Raw genomic sequence first — 26,264 nt, forward strand, 5'->3', positions numbered from 1 at the left:
CTGACTTTTCATCACTTCCTCTCAAACCAGTACCATTAGCTGGGTGGGCCCCAGCAGGACTCAATACTGGGAAGTATCTTATATAGGAGTCAACACCTGACGTGAATAAAGGTGAACAACCGACCTGGCTCAGCAGGTTGCCAAGGGAGGTCCTGCTACCACAGCTTCAAATTCCTTTTCCTCTCTCTTCTCCCTTCCCTGGAAGCAGTGCACGGTTGGTTACCCTCACTACCAGGACCCTCTTTCCTTTCTTTGTTGGGAGCCAGGTCCTCAGCAGCATGAATGAGGGAGGGAAGAGAGTTCAGTTGGTGGCCTCCCCTTAGCTGTTCGGAGTCCCAGTCTCCTTAGCACTGTGATAAGCTCCTGCACTCTCCTCTCATTTGTCCCTCACCAAACCCCAGGGGATTATGAGAAAGCGCTCCGTAAACTGTAGTGCACCCTACACAGGTAGGCATTAGGGTTATTTTGACAGAAGCACCCTCAAACTCCTTTTCCCAGCATCGGTCCTGATATGCCCAGGAGAGCTGGTGCCTGGTTTTCCTATGAAATGTGAATGGATCTGACTTCACCAGATGAGTCACAATCAGATAATCAATTAGAAGGCACTGCATGGAGCCAGCACTGAACTGGAAGAGAAGCTACTGAAGTGATAAAGAATCACCTGTGGATTCAGGCTTAAAAGGACCCATTTCAGGATAATTTCACAAGCTAAAATGTACAATTGGCAAACTGATGGATTATTCTTCTCCTTCATTTAAGAGCACCTTGATTATTGTGCTCAAGTGAGAGTACTTTTGTTCCTTGGTGAGAAATACAAAATTTGTAATAGTCAAGCATAGATACTTGTGGAAATGCAAACACTTTTATTTACTAATGTCCATAAGGCCTTGATTTCTTAGACGAGAACAATGATTTAAGAAAAAATATAAATTTAAATATAGTCCCTGGATTTTCTAACCTAATAATTCTCCCCACCCCTAATAAAACATTTTATCGTTACCAAAGGCCACCACTATTTCAGCACCACAAGAAGCAGAGTGGGAGATGTGCTGAGCAGGGAGCCAGAGACCACGGTTTGAATGCTGGCTCCACTTCAGGCAAAGCTGTCGGATGGATACTGGGCCAGTCACTTAACCTCCCTGCTTAATGCCTCAAACATGAGGCACTTGAGATAAGATGACAGCCAGTTAGACAAGCTTCTTTCCAAACCCAAGATTCACTCCGTTTTGGCAGCAAAACAAAACTGTCACAAAGAAAAGGTAAGGAGCAGAAAGAAGAGGTGTCTCTCCTCCATGGACCTTAGGCTACAGAGACTGAATTAAAAAAAAAATCATCCCAACAAATCTTGCATTTTGTTTGGGTCACAGTTTTTAACAACCCACTAGATAAGTTAGCCGACAGAGTCCATACTATTTCATGATGGAATGGCTTACAACCCAAAAAAAGTAGATTTGTGACTCTATATCACAACCCACCCCTACAGCCACAATTTATCCCACTTCTTCCCTTTTCTACCTTATTGCAGAAAGCCTTATGTTTACATTTTCACTAGTGCCAGGGTTACTCTTGTACAATCTCTGGTGTCTGGAATTCGAAGGTATAATGTTATTTCCTGAAATTTACTATGAATGGAGTATACGGCACAGCTAAGTAGGAGCTTGTCCATTTCCTACAGGTGTATATAGGTCTTGGCATGGGACTGTGAATAAGGAGACTATAACTGCCTCCAAGGAATTCCACTGATGTCATAAACCACTGTATCAAAGCTTAGGTTTCCACTACATAGAAACAGAGCTCTGGCCCATAATTCAGATGCTGGTTAATTAGTATTGTACTGATATTCTACTCGTTATTGCAACTTTGATCTATACAACTCTGTAAAGCCTACATTCATATTTTTAAAGTAACATGCTTTAGCAGCAGGTGAGAGAAACTTAAGACGTGATACAGGGCTTCCCTGGTGCCACAGTGGTTAAGAATCCGCCTGCCAATGCAGGGGACACGGTTTGAGCCCTGGTCTGGGAAGATTCCACAAGCCGCAGAGTAACAAAGCCCGTGTGCCACAACTTCTGAAGTCTGCGTGCCTAGAGCCCGTGCTCCACAACAAGAGAAGCCACCACAATGAGAAGCCCGCGCACTGCAACGAAGAGTAGCCCCCAATCACCGCAACTAGAGAAAGCCGCGTGCAGCAACGAAGACCCAATGCAGCCAAAAATAAATAAATAAAATACATAAATTTACATATATATAAAAAAGACATGCTACAGCAGTGTTAGCTTGATTAAATGCATACACCACTAGATAACTGTCCAAGGCCCTTTCCAACTCCAATGGTCCACGCAACAGGTGAGTAAGAGAGACTTCAAAGGCAAGGGGGACAGGCGGGGTGGGACTGTGGTGAGACATCAGGATGAAAAGTGTTTATACTACATGGAGCTCTTCCTAGTGAATTTAATATAGTGATTCTGCAGATCTCAGCAAAATTGGACACGTATCTATCACTCAACTGGCTTCTTTAAAACAAATTAACTTTTTAGAAATAAGTACTACATATTCTTTGCACAAAGTTCAAAAGGTGCCAAAGCAGAAAAAACATAGCAGAAAAATTTGCCCTCTGTAATCTATCCTTCAGGACTCCAGTCCTGATACCAGTTTTTAAAAATCATTCCAGAGTGTTCTGTACAAAAGCATATATGTATATAGTTGACCCTTGAACAGCATGGGGTTAAGGGTACTTACCCACGTCCCTCGTGCAGCTGAAAATCTGCTTATAACTTTTGATTCCCCCCCGAACTTAACTACTATAGCCTACCGTTGACCAGAAGCCTTACTAATAACATAAACACATATTTTGTATGTTATATGTATATCTACATATATTTTATGCATTCATGACATACCTTTTTCTTAATCTTTTTGGTATTTCTAGGCTACATGGTTCATCTGTGAGGTTTTTTTTTTAAACTGTCCTAAATCTCCCCAAAATTTCCAATATATTTATTGAAAAAAATCCATGTATAGGTGGACCCATGCAGTTCAAACCCATCCTGTTCAAGGGTCAACTGTGTATTCTTTCCCCCCCCCTCAAAAAAAATGTTAGTGCTCTGTATATGCTTTTTTCACTTGGAGATTGTGTCATATCGCTACACAGAGCTGTACTATTCTTTGTGACAGCTGTATAACATTCAACTTTATGAATATACCATAATTTATTTAACTGGTCTCCTATTGATGGACATACGTTTCTAACCTTTTGCTATTTCCAAAAAACCAAAAATGTTGTAGCAAATAACTTCTCTATCTACCTAATTTTACACATGTGAGTGTATCTTGGAAGATAAGCTCCTAGAAGTGGAATCACTGAGTCAGAAGGCTGTGCATTTGTAATGTCAACATACAAATGCAACACTGTTTCTCCACACATGAAAACACAGCTATCCAATTTTTGATTTCTGCCCATTCATAGGTGAAAAATACTATCTTTTTTTGCATTTTAACTATGAATGAAGCTGACTGTTTTTCATATGCTAAAGAACCTACCCACCTCACCCACTCTGGGAAACTCCACAGAATTCTTCCCTGCTCTTCTTTGTATTCTGGCAGGTGACTCCTGATCTGATTAACTTCATTCACTTCATTTATTCAACAACCCCCCACTGAGTATTGCGGGACACCAGAGAGACAGGTGAAAAGCCTGTTCCCCACCATGAGGAGCTCACAGTCTGGCAGGAAGACAGCCGGCGCACCCTGCATGCAGTGTTGCTGTGAGACAGGCCTGCACCACGCTGGAGGGTGCCTGGGGGGTGCCGAGTGGCTGAGCAGACGGGAGGGGAACCTGGCAAGGCCCCCAGGGAAGGTGATGCCTCAGCTGAGCCTGAGCAGTACAAGGCAGAGTGAGCCAGGAGAGCAAAGGTGAAGTAGAGAGTGCAGAGGGGTTTAGAGGGCCTTTCAAATCAAGGGAATGAGGTGTACGAAGGCAGGGCAGCAAGGGCACTTGGTTTGAGAGGAGCAGAGCACGCTTCCAGGGACCACGAAGGTGATAAACCTTTCACCAAGACTCAGAAACTGGGAGACAACGTAAACACAGCCATCAGCATTAACTTTCTTTTCAGAAGCTGTTTTCTTCTTAACTGACTCCCTTCCTCAGAGAAGACAGCCTTGTGGCGCTGAGAATTTAGGTGCAAGTATAATTCTATAGCTGTGTGCACCTCACTACTGGGGCAGTCTACTGATAGTTCCTCACTTCCCTTTGACATGGGACTGCCAGGTACACTTAACCAACAAATTAAGGGCCTCCAGATGAAAATTAAAGCATCCTGCCAGCTACCATTATAATACCCTTCTGTTCCCAGCAGGTATTCACCACACCTCTTGAGAGTGTAACAAACAGATCCATTAAAAATATTAAGGGACGGGCTTCCCTGGTGGCGCAGTGGTTGAGAGTCCACCTGCCGATGCAGGCGACACGGGTTTGAGCCCTGGTCCGGGATGATCCCACATGCCGTGGAGCAACTAAGCCCGTGAGCCACAACTACTGAGCCTGCACTCTAGAGCCCGCGCGCCACAACTACTGAAGCCTGCGTGCCTAGAGCCCATGCTCCGCAACAAGAGAAGCCACTGCAATGAGAAGCCCTCGCACCGCAACAAAGAGTAGGAGCCCTCGCTCGCCGCAACGAGAGAAAGCCCGCGTGCAGCAACAAAGACCCAATGAAGCCCAAAATAAATAAATGTATTAAAAAAAATTAAGCGTGCTTTAGGTTAGTGGAAGGTATGATTAAATACCACCACTGATTTTTTTTAATGAATGCACTAGAACTTTTATTTTTTTAATCCACATGAATAATGCCTCCATCAAAGTTATGCCCTTAGAAGAGTATTTTCTTATTCTAATAATGATTCCTCTGCCCAATATATGTTTTGAATTCTTTTATTAATATTTTCTACAGCATCTATCCAAGAAACATTGATTTAACTGATTCGCCTTTGGTCTGTAGTGCAATCTTACAAATACGCTATGTTGAGTAAGAATCTCCCTCTTTTTCTTCCTTTTCCTCTTTCTATATTTAACAGGAAACAAAACTCAGAGGCCTCTCCTCTGCCTCTTCTAGCAGCAAAGAGCACAGCTCTCTGGGGAGTAGGCTGCCTTAGTTTGAATGCCAGGACTGCTGGGTTGGCCACCATACTACGTTACCAACCCATCCTCGTAAGGGGTTCACCTCCCACGTTCCTTTTGGGGTGGTGGTGGAGAGGTGAAGTGCAGGGAGAATATCGCCCCTGGCTGCTCAAGCTCCCTGATCTGGTTAAGGAGAGGGTATTTACTCAGGGTCATGGTGGTGCATGAGGAAGCCAACCCCATCAGTGCTGGCTGATCATCAGAATGCGGACAAGGGGACATTCTTAATTTCCAGGTCATGTCTGGTTAAGATCAGGTGCCAGGATCAATATTTCACCTTAACTGAGGGGCAGCTGCCCAGGCGGGCAAGGTCAGTGCCCCTGCAGCCCTTAGCTAGTGTCTTCTTCATAGCCATTTATCATAACCCACTGTTTACATTTCTGCAGCCCAGCCAGACTCTGCCCCACCACTGTGATTTGTTCATCCCACCATCCAGCACTTTTCTTTTCAAGGGATGATTATACACAAGTGAACAGACAGCAGGCGTGGTTGCCCTTTAAGCTCATGTAATCGGGCCTCTCGTTTCAATTCACTTTGGTCAGCCCAGGTCATCTGAATGTAAAAGGGCCCCTCTGTCTCTGACCAAGATCCTTGCAGCCCTTTGATGGCCATGGAGCTCTAAGAGGGAGCTCATTCCCTGAGCGCCTGAGACCCCAGTCTACTGGGAGGTCGTGGGCAGAAAGTCAGACTAGGCATCAGGACTGCTGGGCGCGGGGCCACCACCCAGATATGTGACTGGGCTATTTGTGGCAGGTTATTTCATTTCTCTGGGGCCAGATGGTCTCTTTCTACAACCCTCCTTAGTGTCGAGAGTTCTCCAGCCCTGCCTGCTCTCTTCCCTCAAGGACAATAAAGATGCCTCTTCCTCCCATAGAGATGTGTACAAGAACTAAGTTGTCCAGGCAAAAAAACCTTTAAAGGAAGAATTTCTGTGCTGTGAGTGGTTTACTGTGAGAATAGGACTCAAGAGAAGTCTTAGAAATCTTTACTCAATGACACAGATGGATAGACAGACTTTAATCTGTGAGCCAAGAAAAATGGTTTATAAAGGCTAGAAGAAAAGAACCCCATGGCTAAGAACTTGTAAAAACATCTATAACAAACAAGAGTTCTAAGGGAAAGACTATGAATCAGCAGGATCACAGGAGGTGGAGAGTGAGCTTTGAAACGGCAGAGAACTAACCAGCTAAAGGGCAAATGGTGCAGAATGCCACTGCAGGAGGTGACACACAGGAATCCAAGCAGCACCTGGAGTCAACAGAGGACAAGTAGACACATTTTCATCACAGGCCTGTGCTGGTGGGGACAGCCTAGCCTACCATACCAGTATTTTCCGGATGGGAAGCGGGTACCACTGAGATTCCTTAGTTTATAAAGCCAAAAATTCCATTCTTGGGAGGGAGAGGAGAGAAGGAAATGAGAATCAACAGGAATGACATTTTCCATTCCCTTCATGGACAGTTTTGCACAAGCTGCAAATGAAAAGGGGGGAGATGTAGACAGAGGCCCACTACCACGGTCTCTGCCCTCCAGGGAACTCAGTCCAAAAAGGCGAGGAAGACAGGTCAACAAAACCCACCACCCAAGGTACTGCCAATGACAAACCTGGTGCAGACTTCACCATTACAAAGCAATTTTACACACGTCATCTCACCTAATTCTCACACTGGTCAGTGGACCAGAAGGGAATGTAACTTGCCCAAGGTCTCTCAGCTGTGATGCAATAGGACCAATTACAGAAATCTCACAGATACTATTGTAAGAGCTGTTAAGAAGAGATTCTGAATTCACAGGGGTTCCAGGGACAATAATGCCCATGCGAGGGACAGGCACTGTGCTGGGTGCTTTACCAACACCAACTCCAGTGCCTAAAACAAGCCCCACACTGGTGCCCAGCAGGGCCCAGAAAGCCAATACCTGACTCCTACTTGCTCCATGAATGAAGCTGGGATAAGTACTGTTTGTACTTTGCAGCTGGGGAATCTAAGGTGAAGCCAGGAATGTGAACACAGGTCTGTTTGATGTCCAAGTCACTAATCCTGTCCTTCTAGGGGTTTTTAGGTGTCCATGAGACACGGAGTTCCATGTAATGTCTGCAGGAGGTGAGTAAATACAGCAATAAAAACAATGCACCACATTGCATTTATTTTCTAATATTTCTTTTTGTATCAAGGAAAATCTCTCAGTCTGAGGCTGGAAGTCTTTAACACCTCTCCAATACTAATCCTCCTCCCTCTAAAAATAAAAAAACGTTGGGCTTCCCTGGTAGCGCAGTGGTTGAGAGTCCACCTGCCGATGCAGGGGACACGGGTTTGTGCCCCAGTCCGGGAAGATCCCACATGCCGCAGAGCGGCTGGGCCCGTGAGCCATGGCCGCTGGGCCTGTGCGTCCGGAGCCTGTGCTCCACAACGGGAGAGGCCACAGCAGTGAGACGCCCGCGTACCGCAAAAAAAAAAAAAAAAAAAAAAAAGTTAGGCTCAGAACCTTAACAAGCAACGGTAGCTATAACTTAATAACAACACATTGTTTTCAGTATATTTCATTTTTATGGTTACTTTCTATTTATTGCAAATGGTACTGGGTTTTCAATTATATAAATAATATAAAGTTTCTTTTAAAAGTAAACACGTTAAGTTTTTTAAAGGGGGACCACTTCAAAAGACAACATTAAGTAGTTAACAGGGCAGGTGTAGAGATAACGACAGAAAACATGAAAGCAGTACACAGATGGCTGAAATTTGGGAAATGCTGCTCTATGTCATACTAGCCCTCATAACACAAGTGCTTCTGCCCATTTTGAATCAGTGCTCCTTTGTGGGTCGAGCAAACAGGACAAGTATGTTCTCTGGAACCCTTAACTCTGAGGCTGCAGGATTCCCAGCTGGGCACGTCCCAGACAGGATCTCTTGCACGAGCTACGCTAATGAACATCACGTATTCAAGCTGGCACACAGTTTTATGAACAAGTGTCAGGAGTAGATATTAACAGGTGTTTGACTAGGGCAGGGGTCAGCAAACTATGGCTGGTGGGCTACATCCAGTCCAAAGCCTGATTTTGTAAGTAAAGTTTTATTGAACCTCCTGTTTGGTTATATATTGTCTATAGCTACTTTTCCACTAGAAAGGCAGAGTTGAGAAGGTGTGACAGAGACCATATGGGCCAAGAAACCTAATATATTTACTATCTTGCTCTTTACCCAAAAAAAAAAAAGGCCCTGGACTCAGGAGGCCAGACATTGAAATTGAGAAGATCAGGGCCAAGAGAGGGTGTGAGCATAGTTCAAGGGCCAGAGCAATAACTCTGCCTGAAATTGAGAAGATCAGGGCCAAGAGAGGGTGTGAGCATAGTTCAAGGGCCAGAGCAATAACTCTGCCAGAAATTAAGTTAGAAACTCCCTCCTGGAACTGGCAGATGGGTAGGAAGAAATCTGAGTGGAAAACTGAAGCAGGAAGAAGGGAAGAGCAAAGCCATGATCAAAACTGGAGAAGCAGAGGTGAACAAGGGGCAGGGTAACACCAGAGATAACGGTCTTGCATCTTTTGAAGTCAAGAACCACCCCTATGGGTTGCTATTCTGGGCTTCCCAGTCCTTTGAAAGTTGCTGGCTTCCCAGTCCTTTGAAAGTTGCTGGCCTTCGCAGCTTAAGGGAGCCATGTCCTTGGGAAACCAGGGGCCCCAGTCATGCCTTGCAGGTGGTATCAACATGGACCATGATAGGATTGTGATGGTCAGAGATGAGCTTGGGTGGGGAGAGGAAATAACAGACTGTGCTTGGACAAGGGAAAATAGGGTACACCTACTGGGGAGACAGATGACTGCTAAGTCGGGACAACTGCAGAGGTCTTATTTAATAGGGTGAGGCGTCTGCGCTAATATAGTAGGCTAAGGGAGATCACTGCCGGCATTTGAGCAGGGCAGTCATTCATAATTCCACTTATTCATGAGGCAGAGATAGTGGGGTGTGACAAAGCTCTAAAAAACTATAAGATACTATCTATCTTTGACTAACAGTAGTATAAAAGACAAAGTAGATTGGGTTTACTAGAATAGAGGTATTAAAAAAGTGGCTATCGCCAGTGGTGTGAAAATTTGCTGCAGCCACAGGCTCAACAATACCTGTGACAGCTCTCCTTTCATGTGCTTCGCCTCATATGCGTGGACGCTTCTACAGGTTCAGCAGAAAGAAGGTTAAGCGATGACCTTGAAGCAACCAAGAGTGTTGACTGGGGGGTGAAGGCTAGAGTACAAAGAAGTGAGCTTTGATAGAGAGAAACTCAAATGAGAGAAACACTGGTATATACTTAAACTAAGTGGCCAGGGGGAGGCAATGTGTAGCTTTTGTTAATTTCCATAATGTAAATACTCTCACCATAGCTAATTTAAAGCCACTAACTTGATGCCATCAAACAAAAGTTGCAAAGAGATGCACACAGTTGGCTCCTCCAGCAAACCACTGGGAGCATGTTGCTCCCAGCAGCTCTTACCTGGATGATGTGAGAGGATGCTGACAGGTCAGTCGGATGTCATGCTGCTGAAGCTACTCCTCCCACCCAGTTATGGAGGGAATGAGACCTTACAGCTGACATCCTCAAAAGGTTGTGGAAGAACCTCAGTTTCAGATTTCAGAACAATTTCATTCTGCAGATAAGGAAACTGAGGCTCAGAGCTTTAGAACTGCTCACCTTGGGCTACACTGCAGGGCTGGGATTATGCTTTGTACAAACAGAAACAAATTCTGAAACCAAACAGGGTGTAACTGTAGAGTGAAGAGGTGAAGAGGTAGTCCACAAACGGTCAAGCCACATCAAAGTGCAGCTGGTACAGGGCTGGCAAATTACTCCAAGGGCACTCTGGGCAAAGAAGAGAGAAGAAAGGTCACCAGGAAAGCCTCGAAGCTGTGTGTGTGTGTGTGTGTGTGTGTGTGTGTGTGTGTGTGTGTGTGTACACGACCATGCACCCATGTGCACGTGAACAAGTAGATGTCACAAAGCACTACCAATTGCCACTTCCTGTGTACTGTCAACAGAACGAGACACCCTAGGCATCTTGAAATTACCAAAAATTAATGTGTGAATTTTAGCCAGTTAATGTCACATACGAAAGGGAACGTTCATACTCTTTTCTCCTTCCAACTGAGGTTTTTTTCCTCTCCCTGAATTTTATACATACACACACACACACACACACACACACACACACACACACAAATTTTATATATATATATATATATATATATATATATATATATATATATATATATATCTCTTTTGGGCCGCACCACGCGGCTTGCAGGATCTTAGTTCCCAGACCAGGGATTGAACCAGCGCCCTCAGCAGTGAAAGTGTGGAGTTTTAACCACTGAACTGTCAGGAAATTCCCCTGAATTTTATTTTTATCGTTAAAACTTTTAATTTTGCTACGTGCTCACCCTAGCAAATTTTACTGGAAATCAATTCCTTCTCTAAAAACTGTACTTTCGTGCTAGCTTCCTCCAGACTAATAAAACACTGTTTATCAACTGAAACCTCAAGCAAGCCTCTCGTGCACCTGTCTTCCCCCTTTCTGTCCCCCACCTCCTCACCTTCATCTGAAAAGACATGAACACCCACCTAGCAAGTTCCCTCTGTCATCAGGACCAACAGAGCCTGGGGCAATTCGCCCATGTTACTCCTCCTGCTTACAGAGAAGCCTCCTTTGGCAAGGCAGGACAGCCCTGTGGTCTGTCTGGGAGGTGCTTCTCTTCTGGGGGGCAGATAATGCCTTCTATTCACCAACCGTTCACGCTGCCTCCTTGGCAGCCCTTGGAAACCTCCGGGTGGCGGTGTTTGTTTACCCCCATTTTGTAGGGGGTGAAATTGAGGCACAAGAAGACACTGTTAGGATACACTACTGGAGCAAGATACAAGATAAGAGCTTCGTGGATTAGTTTTTAAAACTTAAGTCATTGCAACAAGAACTGAATCACACCTTAAGACAGCACTGCCTTTCTTCACTTTCTTCACACCTCCTCCACCAGCCGGCTGTGAAGTGAACCTCTACTGAGGGGCAATGCTGGCAGGTTTAAGTTTTCAAATTTGTGTCATTTTGTGCTTTCTGGAGGAGGTATAGTGAGCTTGGATATAGGTGATATGGCGGGAGGGTGGAGACAGGGAAGTAAAGGGAGAGGCTTGTATGATCCAGGCTAAGATGATCAAACTAAGAATAATCAGTCTGGTGGAGGCTGCAGATAGACTCCAGGAAATGACCCTCAGCTGTGCTCACAGCTCACTGGAAAACTACAGGAATGGCCTCTTTACATCGGGTCTGGCGGGTAGAGAACTCAGGCCTGATGCTGTATAATTATGTAAATACACCCACAGATATATAAACACATACACACATGTATACATATACATAAAACATATACACATTATTATACATAATTATGTAATTATAATTGAGTTACAAGAACCTACTACGTTAGGGTGTTTTCAAGACCAGACTTCATTACAAGGGAAAACTGTTAGCCATAAAAATAGTTTTGTCTTGTCCCCAAAGGGATATGTCATTCTGTCTTGCTTTTGCTAATTAAGAGCTGAAATTGTTGAAATGTTTCTTGTTGGTTAAACTGGAGAGAAGACAATAAAATCCAGTGGAGATTTTGAGAATTAGGATCCACTGAGGTTTATGTGGGAAGGAGAAAGGCTTCATGGACTGTGGCCATGTTTATGATTCCATCAAATCTAGTCAGCCACAGCCCACCACCAGGGCACAGTCTAAACTGCATAAATAACCAAACTTCTATCCTTTCGAAATGATAACATTGGGTCATACTTTCAATAGATAGAACTCACTGCTTAGCTCCATGGCAGTCTACAGTCAAAAGCTTATCATTTAAAATTATCTTCACAGGGTATTAGGACTGGGAAGGTTCTTAAGGAAATCCTTTCATCTCATAAATAAAAGACATCGCATTCCAGAGAAGTGATTTGTCCAAAGTTTTTTAGATGAGAAGCCACATCTTCTGAGTCTCCAGATCCCTGAATCTTCTTCCCACCCCCATGTCTCTGTTGGCAGCATCCACCCCTGTCAACCCATTAACAGACATAAAAAGCACTGGTGGGGCTTCCCTGGTGGCACAGTGGTTGAGAGTCCGCCTGCCGATGCAGGGGACACAGGTTCGTGCCCTGGTCCAGGAGGGTCCCACATGCCGCGGAGCGGCTGGGCCCGTGGGCCATGGCTGCTGAGCCTGCGCTCCGCAGCGGGAGAGGCCACAACAGTGAGAGGCCCGTGTACCGCAAAAAAAAAAAAAAAGCACTGGTGTTCCAGGTACCACACCAGCCTCCTCAGGAGGATCTGAGGATCATTGATATGCCCGGCTCTTAACAGGCACCGAGGACTCCAAGATGAATTACACACAGTTTCTTCCCTGCTGGAGCTCCCAGACTAGTGAGGGTCACATGGAACTAAACAGCAGACAAGTACAGAATGGGACAAAAACCATTCTAGAAGAATGTACAAGAAACTGTGGGAGCTCAGAGGAGGGACCATAACCAGCCTTAAGGAAGGTGGGTAGGAACCTGAGCTGAGTCTTGAAAAGAGAGTCAGTACCATCAGGTAGAGAAGGGGGACAAAGGACATTCATCCTGCAGAGAAAACAGCATGAGTGAGGGTGGGAGGCAGCCCAGGTAGGCAGGTTCAGGCTAGGCAACCCCAGGGAATGCAGTTGAGCCAAATCCAGAGAGAAGGCAAACTACGCAGAGACAAATATCTGTAACTCTAAATGGGGCTTCAGTGAGCATGAGGTCAAAGCAAACACGTGCTGGAGCCAAGGAGTCCTAAGTGGGCACTAGGACCAGATAGGAACCCACAGGAGAGAACAGAAGAGGAAGAGAGCCTCCCAGAGAGCCCAGCCCAGGCCTGTGGAGGGAGACATAGAGTCAGTCACGAGATCACCCCCTAGCCCTTCCTGTCCACTGGGACCACGTTTGGTCTGAGCACCAAGCTGGCCTGAGTCATCAGCCAACGAGTCTTGCTTCCTTGAGTTGTGAGCTCTCCAGGACTGCAACTGGCCAAGTGGGGAGGTCAGAGCCTAAACTAAACCTGATTCCTGGTAAGTTTTTATAACTGCTATCCTCTTTTCTCTCTCTCCCTGCATCTGCGCGCCCTGACAGAAGTGGAGACAGGATAGCCTGGAGGTTAAGACTGGAGTCAAAGGTTCTGCATTCAAGCCCCACTTAGCTATTTACTAACTGGGTGACCCTTGACAAAGCTGCGTTAAGCTTCCTGATTCAGTTCCCTCATCTAAACTCTTAGAATTGTTAGATTAGATGAGAATGCACAGGAAGTCTTTCGACACAGTGCCTGCCACATAGGAAGTGTTCTGTGAATGGTAGGTGCTCTCATATTCTATTTAAAAGGTCAGCTGGTTACTATACATAAAATAGGTAAGCAACAGGGATTTACTGTATAGTACAGGGAATTATATTCAATCTTATAATAACCTATAATGGAATATAATCTGAAAAAATTAACTGAATCACTTTGCTGTACACCTGAAATTAACACAATATTGTACATCAAGTATACTTCAATTAAAAAAAAAAAAGCTGGGCGATATTTTAAAGGAACTCCCATATCAGGCTAGACTTTGTGATGGATTTTATTTTCCAAAGACGACAGCAACAAAATCACCCACATGCTCTTCTTATGATGTGACTTTGACATTCCTCCCACAAGAGATGGGGTTCTACATTCCCTTCCCTTGAATCCAGACAGACTCGTGGCCACAGTGAAAGTGATAACTGTGTGGCTCCCGAAGCTAGATCACATCCTGCCCCTCTTAGGAACGCCTGCTCTTGGAACCAGCCACCATACTGAGGACGCACAAGCAACCACATGGAGAGACCACTGTTCCAGCTGACAGCTCCAGTTGAGGTCCCATCTGACAGCCAGCATCAAATCACTGAAGATGTCAGCAAGTGAGCCCTCTGACGTCAAGTCACTCCAGCCTTTGAATCTTCCCAGCAGAGGCCCCATACATCACACAGCAGAGGCAAAGCCAACCATTGTGCCCTTTCCAAACTTCTGGCCCGGAGAATCTATGAACCTAAAACAGTGGTGGTTTTTTTATGCCACTTAGTTTGGGCTTGTTAAACAGCAGCAACAGATAATCACTATGATTGTTTGAAGGCAATAGAGGGCCATGGAAGAATTTGAAAGTGGTGAAACGGCAAGACGAAGGTTCCTAGAAGATTAACCTGACTGTAGTGGGTTGAGACTGGTGGCAGGGGGCCCTTGTAAGAAACCACTGATACCATATAGCAGGCTCTGTATGATGCAAACCTGAATACTGGGGCAGGGGGAGTGTTTACTGGGAACAGATTAAATGTGGGGATTCAAGAAAAGAGAGTTCAAACGACTCCAAGGTTTGAACTAACGGTGGAACCCCTGACATAATTAGGTTCATCCAGAAAAGGGACCAATTTTTTTCCTGGTGGGCAGTAGGGAAAGAGGAGAGAAAATAAATTCCATTTAAAATATACTGAATCTGCATGATGTTAGGATAATCTAAGCGGAAGTATCAAGCATGAAGTTAGAAATTTAGGACCAGAAGTTGAACACTGGTTTTGTTTAAAACCTTGACAATGGATGAGATTACTTCTGAGATTATGCTGAGAAAAGGTCTTAACCTCAGCCTCTATATAGGGGTGTAAGAGATGAGTGGGACCAGGTCTGGTCAGTCCCAGAGGCAGGGTCCCGGGAGCAGAACATCACAATTAAGTTTTGGAAAGATATGATCATGATTAATGCCAAATGCAGAGAGGTCAAAGGGACAAAATATTGAGGAAAAAAAGCCGGAACCAAAAAGGAGATTAGGAAGGGACCCAGGGTCAGAGGAGGGCATCTCTGCTCCCAACCAAAAGTGGAATCAGATGCACACAAGCGTGAAGAGTGAAATGACTCTTAGCACACCAGAGAGACAATTTCCTACAAGTCTGGAAGGGAAGTGGATGGGAACTGTTAAAATGAGATGGTGAAATGCACATTTTAAGGGTATAAAGTAGGTACAGGAGCATCTCCACTTACCAACCTCACAAAGATAAAGCACAGAGTAAATCATTGTAACACGCTCTGAGTTCCCTGGTGTTACAGTAGATCTGACACCTATCTTTCGGCCTTTCAGAGGAACTGTTCTTAGCATTTGTTCAACTCCACAACAATCCTGCGAGGTAGATATTATCGTTGGATGAGGAAACAAAGGCCACACAGCAAGTCAAAAGCCGAGGCAAGATTAGAACAGGACCTGCCTTCCATGCAGGGAAGGCCAGTTGGCTGGATTCCTTTTGTGTCAGTAATAGGTTCTTTGATCTGTAACACAGAAGAGTCTTGTTTCTGGGAGGCTGTGAAAATCGATTCATTAACAACCATAAGGTTCTCTAAAACTCCAGAGGAGGATATGGGGGGGAAAAAAAGGTGCAGCCACCCAGATTCTAGAAACAATAAAAGAAATTCCAAGGACAATGGGGATTCTAAGAACACTGAGGGCGATCAGGGCACTGAGGAAGAGTCAGTCTGGGTAGTAACCAGGAGGAAACAGGCGTTTGACCTTGGAGCGGTGGCCGTGTGCCAGCTGTTCCTCACACGTCTCCCTTCTGCCTCTTCACTTGGGCAGACGTAGCATGAAAGTGGCTGGGTTGGACTGAGACTCTTGGCCTCCAAGACAGAGCAACTGCGTGACTCCCAGGCTGAGTTGTTGAACAAACGGGCAGTACTCAAACGGGCAGTACTATGGAGCAGAGGGGCTCTGGATCAGAGAACCTCAGAGGTCCACAGAAACAGCAGAGGAGGGGTTACGGTTTTGTAAATTGTTACTTGAAATCCCTGGAGAAGTAGTATCGCAGCTCTTCCAATACCACATCTAACTTTTTCTAAAAACTCAAGTTTCTTAATAAAAGTAAAAAGGCAATGATAACATGGTTTGAATAGCAGTTAGGCCCTTATTATACAATAACAGTGATGGAGTTTAAGATAACTGAAGCCAGCATGGGGAAAGTAACAGATATTTATTGAGCGCCTACCATCAGCTATCTCATTTAATATTCATGCCTCCACAAGAGGTACTGGCAGCTCCATTTTACAGAGACAAAACAGAGGCTTAGAAACGTTCAATCCTTTGCCCAAGGCCATAGAGCTGGGCTATGACAGAGCCAGGATTTGAGACCTGACATGCCTCCTTACAGAGCTCATGCTCTATTCTGTGCATTGCACTGTCTACCTCGAAACAGTTACAAGTTCAACATTAGGTCTGAACTAATGAGATTTATTGTACCGCACCAGAGATGGTTGCACCTCAGAACTGGAGAATGTGTAGGGAGGGGCACTTACATTAACATATGCCTGAACTATGCTTGCAATTCACAAAAGAAAGAGGAGACCAGGACCAATTCCAGTGCATGAGAGTTTGTCTCATTCCTCCCCTCCCCAAAGAGCCCTTGCTCAGTACTCTCTGGCTACACTCCAGCTGTCTGAGGGACCCCTCACTGCTCTTGGACCTCCCCCACCATTGTCACTTCATCAAGCACTAACTATCCTTCTCCATTCCATCAGAGCCTTGACTCAGTTGGCAAGAAGTGCCAATCTCTGCAAAATTGTTAGCTAATACATTACCCCTTTTACCATACAGGTTTTCATTCAGTTAATACGTACTTTACCATCGTAAGGGTAAAAAGAAGGAATGATAATGGTGGCCATCTCAGGCATCCTAGAATACAGACGGAGGAGACAGCTTCTGGACAAACCTTGCCTTTATTTCTTCAGATAATCAATCAACCAATCAACTAGGTATTAATTTCACCAATACCCATCAATGGGTTAACTATTAGGCAGATTAACTCATTTAATCAGGCAGGTACTATTATTACACCCATTTTACAGAGAGGCAACAGTCACGGAGAGGCTCAATATCCTCCCAAAGTCACACAGCTCATCAGCAACAGAAGGAGGGTTCGAACAAAGGCAATCTACACCCTGCATCATGCTCTTCACCACTAACCCACATAGTTCTCAAAATGTGATCTGCAGATCCCTAGGATCCCCAACACTCTTTCAGGGGTTCCACAAGGCTGAAACTGTTTTCCTAATAATAGCAAGAAGTCATTTGCCTTTTCACTGTGTTAATATTTGCACAGATGGTGCAAAAGCAATGGTGGGTAAAACTGCTGGAACCTTAACAAGAATCAAGGTAATGGCACCAAACTGTACTAATAATCATTGTATTCTCATTGCTATGATACTCTCAGTAAAGAGGTCCTTGATAAGCAGTAAAAATTATTAATGTTTAATAATCTTGACCCTGGAGGGCTTCCCTGGTGGCGCAGTGGTTGAGAGTCCGCCTGCCGATGCAAGGGACATGGGTTCGTGCCCCGGTCCGGGAAGATCCCACGTGCCGCGGAGCGGCTGGGCCTGTGAGCCATGGCCGCTGAGCCTGCGCGTCCGGAGCCTGTGCTCCGCAACGGGAGAGGCCACAACAGTGAGAGGCCCGCGTACTGCAAAAAAAAAAAAAAAATCTTGACCCTGGAGTACTGATCTTTTAAAATATTCTGTATGACAAAATGGAAAGTACACATAAAGCACTTCTACATACTGAAGTAAGATGTTGCCTCAAGGCAAGGCATTTGTGTCGTTGTTTGAGTTTTGAGCTGAAATAGCAGCCTTCTTCATAGAACACCATTTTTACTTCGAAGAACCACTGACAGCTATGGCTATTCAAAACTGGGTATCTGACATATTTTTGAAAATGAATGAGGTGAGCCTGTCACTTGAGGAAAACAACTGACGGTATTTGTTGCTAATGATGAAATGTGACCTCTCAAGCAAAAATAAGAATTTGGGGAAACTTGTATTTACCATTATTAGTTTTCAGCTTCCCAATATTTAAAGATTTTTAGAGATAAGACTGGACATGGTAGTAATGACTGTGATTTTTTGATACTGTATAATACAACATGTCAACATATGGAAGATCTGAATAATCCAGTGAACCAATATTTTCCAAATAACTAATGTATAATGTTACAAAACCCTGCATTAGTAAGAGATTCTCATGTAACAGAATATTAAATTTCATCCATATGGTTTCAGGTACCATACGGCAACTAACCGTTAAGAAACGACTACTTGTCAAGTTTTGGTGCAGTATCAAAAAAGAATATCCATAATTATCTGAAAGGCCTGTTGAAATATTCCTCTTTTTTCCAACTATGTATCTGGGTGAGCCCAGATTTTCTTCAAATACTTCAACAAAATAATACATTACATCGTATTGAATGCAGAAGCAGATATGCAAATCTAGATGCCTTCTTTTAAGCAAGATATTAAAGAGATGTACAAAAACATAAAGGTAAAAAACACCACTACCGTCACTAAATTTTTTGGCTTTATAAAATGCAGTTGACCCTTGAACAACACAGGTTTGAACTGCATGGGTCCACTTATATGTGAATTTTTTTCAGTAGTGAATACTACAGTACTAAACGATCCACAGTTGGTTGAATCCGCAAATGCAGAACTGCAGTTATGGAGGAACCGAAAGGCATACATGGAGGGCCGACTATAAGTTATATGCGGATTTTCAACTGTTCAGGGACTCAGTGCCCCTAAGACCTGCATTATCGAGGGTCAACTGTATAGTTATTTTAAATTAAATGTTATTTATGTTAACATGCGATTATTTTATTATTGTTATTTTAAAGTGAACTAATAAATACTTTGAAACTTTCTTAGTTTTAACTTCAGATATGGTAAATATCAAAAGCTCTTCAGAGTTCTCAATAATTTGTAAGAGCACAAAGAGGTCCAGAGACCAAAAGTTTGAAAATCACTGTTGTACAGCACAAGACCTAGAAGAAGAGAAGCCAAAAGAATAGACCATGCATCTGCATCACCTTCCAGGTGAGAGGGCATCATAACTAGCCACCACGAATTTCATGGACTTCTCAGCAAGCAAGTTTCAAGGATCCAATTCCTCATCAGGCTTTATGGCTTAATGAGCATTAAAGATCATTCTCAATTCCTCGCAGTTCCCAGCGAATACTTGCTCTCTCTCCAGCCCTGGGAACGCCTACTCCCCTTGAAGGAGCCATACTGCAGGAGGTACTCCCCTCTGCTTTCTGCCTCCAAGTACCCTATATGCCCTCTTCTAAAGCACCAGGCTCGTCATTCAGATATTTGCTTATGTGACTCTAGGTTGGGAGTCTGAGGCCTTGAAAGCTAGACTTTTGACTTAATTCCAGCACTTTGCTCAGTACTTGGCACACAGAGTGAAACTCAAAAAAGATCCGTTCAATTAACGAAACCAACGAACTCCCCACCATGCATCAAGCAATCTTCCAAAGGCAACCTGACTTCCCCAGGGGAAGGCTGCTGCTGGCTAGCCAAGAGGAACAGTGCGGAGTTTTTGAGGGCTTCTCAGTATGTTATTTAACTGACATTCTGACTCACTATCACATCTCCTGTTAGTTTCATCAGTGTGAATTGTAAACTAAGACGAAATCCAAGGCAAGCTCCCCCTGCACCCTGCCCATACCGAAAGGCCCTTTCTTTGCAGACACCGGCCTCTGTCTGTGATACAAGTGACACAAGCTCTCTAAAACAAACAAAATGTTTTTAAGCAGCCAGGTTTGAAGAAGAAATTTTTAGTAAAATGACACACAAAGCCAGTTAGAAAATCATTGCTGTAGCCTGAACTGCTATATGATCAGGGACTTCATAACTCAATTAGAGAAAAAGATTTTCCCCCCAAATTTAATGTAAGCAATGTGTGGGAATAAAGGATGTTGAATCAGATAATCCCCTGTGAGCATGACACACAACACAATGTGTATAAGTTATGAAAAATTTTCACATAGCTCAGGATGTTACAGCTTCTTTCTGGAATGCTGCTACTGTCCTGTTAACCCCCCTCACCTCCCCCCGTCAACGCACAATGTTCTCTTATCCTGTTGTTCATCCTGCCTCTTCCCTTCCTTCTGCCTTTCCTTTTGCTCTACCTAGTTCTGCTGCTTCTCCCTCTATTCACCTAGGAACTGAGGATGTAATACAGCTGACAGAGACAAGACGTTTCACAGCCTTCTTAAGCTCTGCCAAATTAGATGATCTCCTAATTTCCTTATCCCTACAGAGTCAGAACCTTGGAAATCACCTGTTCTCACCCCCTCATTTTACTTGAGAGGAAACAAAAAAATAATGTTAAAGGACTGAAACGCCATACTTCCTCAATTTATTTCTATGTGTTTCAGGAAAACTGATGTCAAGGAACAGGGGGTGCCCATGGGTAAAAGGAGGAAAGAAACTGAGGCATGGTTAAGAAGACTGTCAGCATCCATTCAACACCATTTATTGAGCATTTACTCTGTGCTGGGTGCCAGAGGCCCCTTAGCACAGGCAACAGAGAAAGCCCTAACTGTGTATTAAAATTTTAACAGATATTAAATCAGAGGGCAAGAAGTAAATGCAAACACCACAAAGGACAACAAAATAAATACAGTAGGAAAACAGAAAACCTAGCAAGGCTCTCTATGAATGGAACAAGAAAGAAATGGAGGTAAACATAACATATATATTTAGATCGTAGATAAAAATGTATCATCTTTCACTTCAAGGAAACAGTAAAGACTGAGCAATTTATTCACACTGCAATTTAAGGATTTGTCGAGAAAGACTGCGTACATTCACTACTGGGAAAGAATTTCTGGTGACAATTTAAAAAACCCCACAATAACAATATGCAAGTACTTTTCAGAAAACTCCCTTAACCCCCTCACTTCACCACAAGAGGGTGCACAATTCCTTATTAATACAGTAATCAAAGGAAACCCTCAAGTTCCTCCAGGCAGCTGCCCACCTCTGCGCGGGTATCTCTTCTCCACTCCTGACCCTCAGGGGTAACGAGCATCTGCACAGACTGATGTAGGGTAAACCGTTTTCACCCACATCATCTCATATAATTCTAACGCTATCTCTGTCAGGGTGGGAAAGGTGAGAAGTACCAACCCCATTTTACAGAGGAGGAAACACACTCAGAGGCAAAGTGACTTCTTCGCCAAGGGCAGAGGGATAAAAATGTCAGAGCCCAAATTCAAATCAATATCCTCTGATTCCCAAATCCTATATACATTTCCCTTATTTCCCTATAAGCGCATAATCAAAACCCATACCTCAATCACACAGTGCCTCTATCAATCCATTCTACTTTTTCTGAGCAAAGAATCATACACTGGGCAGATAAGGAGGCCTTGCTCACCTCTGCAGTATTAAAGCTCTTTTTTTTAAAGTGTATGTTAACACCTGGCAATTACTTTTATGGGTTTCCAATGAGGTGAGAAGTGCACTGACACTTGTCCACAGTATTCCAGCCAGCATTAACACAGACTAGAATAATTTTAAGTGTTGCTTACAACAGGGAAATTAACTGTAATCTCAAATGTCTTTGGCCATATCTTATGAGATTCAGGCAAAATAATTCCAAAGGCCCTCTCTCATAAGAAACAGTGTAGCACAGTGGTCAAGGACTTGGGCTTGGCAGCCAGACTGTGTGAGTTCAAATCCAAGTCCTGCCACTAACCTGTGACCTGGGCCAATTATTCAAACCCGGTGTGTGTCAGTCTCCTCTCTGTTCTGTGGAGAGCAGCACCCACTTCACGGTGTAATAACGAAGGTACAGTCACCACACAGAAGAACACGTAACGCAGTAAGCTCTCAAGCTACAAAAGGCAGTCCTTGTTTCAAAAGGACACATAAAATTATTAATTACAGTAGTTATTAAAAGAAAACATTAATTTTATGTGCTTTATGTCACATTGCATTTTATGACAATATGTACACTTGAAAATACATTTAAATCCCTTAATAATCTATATGCACAGCGAATGATATCTAAAAGAATTTAGAGCATAAATATAAGTTGCTAAGGAGTATATAGATCTCCTACCTCTGCTTTTATGACATTGTGTATCTATGGTTAATTCAATGCCAAGTCCATGGACAGGAAAGAAAAGGTAAATTACAGAGTTCCTTTGGGAGGAGATGAAAATCTTTACACAGCAGAGAGGAAAGATTCCTGCCCGAGAAACCTGAAGACCCAGGTTGTAGTCACAGCTCTGCTACTAACCAGCATCCCCCTCATCCCACATCCATAGCTCCTAAATATCTCTAAAAATCCACCATTTCCTCTTCGTTCCTACTACCAAAATGATAATTCACCCCTTACCAACATGGGCTTCTAACTGACCACAGGAGGGGCTCAACAAGTTAGTTAAATGAGTGAATAAATGGGGCTGGGAAGAGTGACACAAAAGGAAAAGACTGCAAAAGCGGGGGCGGGGAGGGGGAGATAAGTTTACAGACTACATACCTCCACTTTGTTAACGCGAGTCCTAGCTCAGATGACATGGTAGGGCGCTGGGCTACTCCAGCAAGGGTGGTCTATTAGAATCTCTCCTCCCTCTCAGAAGGTTTTTCTCCGTGGTAGTGTCACAGGACGCTCAGGGACCCCAGACCACCTTTTCCAGTCCTGTTCAGTTTGCCAGATCAAATTCACCAGAGCCGTAATGCTGGCTGCTCCTACACCTGGCTGAAGTCACTTTGGCACTTCTGTGCCTAAGAAGGCATTGGGCCCAGCTTCGCTAGAGATCATGTGGGCTTGGAGGTGGGGTAGCCCACTCTTTCCAGCTCCTTTCAAGGGCCCCCACAGACCTCTGATCCCCTCCCATTCCAAACATCACACTCCTCCTTTTAAGACTGACCTCTAAGTTCCTGTTTAGTTTGGACACCTCTCTTGCCTGACTCCTGTGGGCAGAGATAATTCCGTGGCTACATCCCAATGAAAGGTGAATACCTTTTACAGCTTTGACCTGAGATTTTATTTGACATCCCATGGGCTCTGGCGCCCTTTCCGGGAACACAACTTCACACACACACAGTACATGCAAGATCATTCCCCATCCATGTAATGGCACTGTCTTACTGCATCTGAAGGACAAAAGACTACATTGCCCCCTAGGCTCCCTCAGGAATGTTCTCACTTGCTTACCCACTGTGGCTGTTAAATTTTACAGTAAGCAGGCACCTATGTATCTTGCTCACAACATGAAATTTCCAGCAGGGGGCACCATGAAAGGAGGAATCTGTCACCTTCTGAGAGCGGAGTTAATCAGCTAAACTCTTAGGGTTTTAATTTAGGTTGCAGGGACAGTCTCTGCAAGGTTGGACTGCATGATGCTGGGGACGTGCCTGAGTTTGGCTTCTACGAGACTGTAACTCTTTCTTTTGACCCCGATATGCAAAACTGTGCAATCAGAACTGGGTGACAAATCCATATGAGGAAGGGCCATGATCTCAGCCATCAAAATTAGAACTGGAAAAGCCCTCCCCAAACGTAGGCAGGATAGTCCAGTCATAAATGCCTCCTATATAGGGCTGTGGATACTTCTCTTGGGATTCTAATTTAAAAGCTAACAAGTCTCTCCATGAAAACAGCTTTTCGTGATGTTCAGCATTAATTTTTATTTCTTTTTATATACTGCTTTGATCAGTTCTAAATACATTTTCTCTTTCCATGATGTTTACATCCTTCACATTCTTAGGGACTGTTATCATATCCCCTTTAATCATCCTTTGGCCAAGCTATACATATTCAGCTCCTTTCATCTCTCCTATGTCCTTCCTTCCGCAGTGTTGGCTCCTCTTTAAATTCTTTCTCATCTGTCAACATCTTTCTGGAACTGATGCACACTCTCCCTAAATAAACATTCTAGGTACTCCTTGTTTCCTAAAAGTTCTCCCAAACCTCCTATAATACAAAGAATACTGGAGCAGGAGTAAGTTGTGGTAGTTCTAATCCTGGCTCTCCTCCCAGGCTCAGTTGTCCCTTCCATCAAATAAATGAGAGTGCGACCTCTTCTGATTAGATCAAGAGAACACAAAATACTAAAATCGCTTTGCAGATTTTTAAAGTACTGTGCATGAACGATCTGTGCACATATTACTTGCATAATTTTAAAAGCACAAACAAAGAAAAATAAGCTTGGAGACAAGTGTGTCAAATAAGAGTTGTTAAATCTGCTGGTGGCAAAGAGTAAGGTTACATTATTCAATGTATTTGGTGCTTTTTGTTTCAATTTAAGGAACTCATTTATTCACTCAGTATTTACTGAACATCTACTATACCTAAGACAACAGCCTGGATGATATGGGAGAGCATAAAACAAGGACAAGGACGTTAAGAAGTTATCATTATCATCCCAAGTTCTTAGGAATTTGGTTTGGATCACATATAATCAGAAAGCTGTTGCTGCTATACCCTTCTTTTTTTTTTAAGTATATTTGCCATAGAATTGCTGTAATTTTGATTATGCTCAATGTCATAACAGGATGAATTCTTCATTATTGCTTTAGAATACATTATAAGAAACAGAATTACTAGGTCAAAGCGTGTGCCCATATTTAAGCTTCAAATTTCCAAACAGTGTGCCAGAAAAGGTGTGTCATTTATACTCTCATCAGCACCCCATTGCCAACATTGGTGTTACCTTTTTTCCCCATCTAATGGACTGCTTTTATAAAACAAAAACATGAGAAAATCTAAAATTCATTTCTACCAACACAAAATATCTCCACTTGCACCTATTTTGGTGTCGCCTTATGGTTGTTAAGTGTTCAGGAGAATCTCTGAGTGCTTATTACTTTCCAGGCAATATACTAGGGATTAGATAAAGGTGAAATAGACATGGACCCTGCCCTTAAAGGCTCATAATCCAGTGAAAAAGATAAACACCAACAATTACAGACACTGTGAGAAGTGCGCCTTCCTTGTGAAGTATGTGTAAAGTACAAAAGCAACACAGAAGAGAAAGCCAGGAGCAGCAGAGAGGAGTCAGGAAGGCTTCAAGAAAGTGGTGACATCTCAGTTGGGTTTTGAAGGATGAGGGGGTCTGGACCAGAGAAGGGAGAATGAAGGAGAGTCACCCAGGCAGAGGATTCTGTTGTGTCTTTGCAGCCAGTATCATCTTCTCCCAGAAAATATTTTTACTGTATAGAGCTTTAGCAATCCAGGTTTAAGCCTCATGAGTAGTTTTATTTTTTTCCATCTCTATCATTTGCAGTTGTATTTCTGTCCACGGAAAAAATAATCAGCAATCTTCCTGCTACTTCATCCAACAATAGAAAGTGCATGATTACTCCTGCTTCCTTCACAGAAGACTTTGTTTTTACAAAAATGGGTAGGAAGCCATTTTGTTGAATACAAACTTTAAAAATTAGATTGTCAACTATAAGACGTTAATGAAAGAAACTGAAGACGACACAAATAAATGGAAAGATATTCCATGTTCTTGTTCTTGGATTGGAAGACTTAATATTGTTAAAATGTCCATACTACCCGAAGCAATATACAGATTCAACGCAATCTCTATCAAAATTCCAAAGACACTTTTCACAAAAATAAAACAAACAACCCTGAAATTTGTATGGAACCACAAAAGACCCTGAATAGCCAAAGGTATCTTGAGAAAGAAGAACAAAGTTGGAGGCATCACATTCCTGATTTCAAATTATATTACAAAGCTATAGTAATCAAAACAGCATGGGGTCAGCATAAAAACAGACACACAGGGCTTCCCTGGTGGCACAGTGGTTGAGAATCTGCCTGCCGGTGCAGGGGACACGGGTTTGAGCCCTGGTCTGGGAGGATCCCACATGCCACAGAGCAACTAGGTCCGTGAGCCACAACTACTGAGCCTGCGCATCTGGAGCCTGTGCCCCACAAGAGAGGCCGCGACAGTGAAAGGCCCGTGCACCGCGATGAAGAGTGGCCCCCGCTTGCCGCAACTAGAGAAAGCCCTCACACAGAAACGAAGACCCAACACAGCCAAAAATAAAAATAAATAAATAAATTAAAAAAAAAAAGTATAGCATTGTCTAGAGTCTGTGCATGTACTTTAAAAAAAAAAAAAAAGACACACAGATCAATGGAACAGAATCGAGAGCCCAGAAATAAGCCCACACATATATGGTCAATTAATTTACAACAAAGGAGCCAAGAATATACAATAGG

At 43.6% G+C, this 26,264-nt stretch overlaps 1 protein-coding gene across 9 annotated transcripts in view; it reads right to left on the minus strand.

Moving 5' to 3' along the window:
- Positions 1-26,264, minus strand: part of IGF2BP2 (insulin like growth factor 2 mRNA binding protein 2) — a 165,024-nt gene that overhangs the window by 60,615 nt on the left and 78,145 nt on the right. The window contains exon 1 of one of the 9 annotated variants that reach the window (XM_032631559.1): positions 15,242-15,290. The exons of the other annotated variants lie outside the window; for them this stretch is intronic. Coding sequence (XP_032487450.1) covers positions 15,242-15,275 — 34 coding nt within the window. The 5' untranslated portion in view covers positions 15,276-15,290. Of the gene's footprint in view, positions 1-15,241; positions 15,291-26,264 lie in introns of those variants that run through there. 9 annotated transcript variants of the gene reach the window in all.

Source organism: Phocoena sinus, chromosome 4 (genome assembly GCF_008692025.1).
Source record: "Phocoena sinus isolate mPhoSin1 chromosome 4, mPhoSin1.pri, whole genome shotgun sequence".
NCBI lineage: Eukaryota > Metazoa > Chordata > Mammalia > Artiodactyla > Phocoenidae > Phocoena > Phocoena sinus.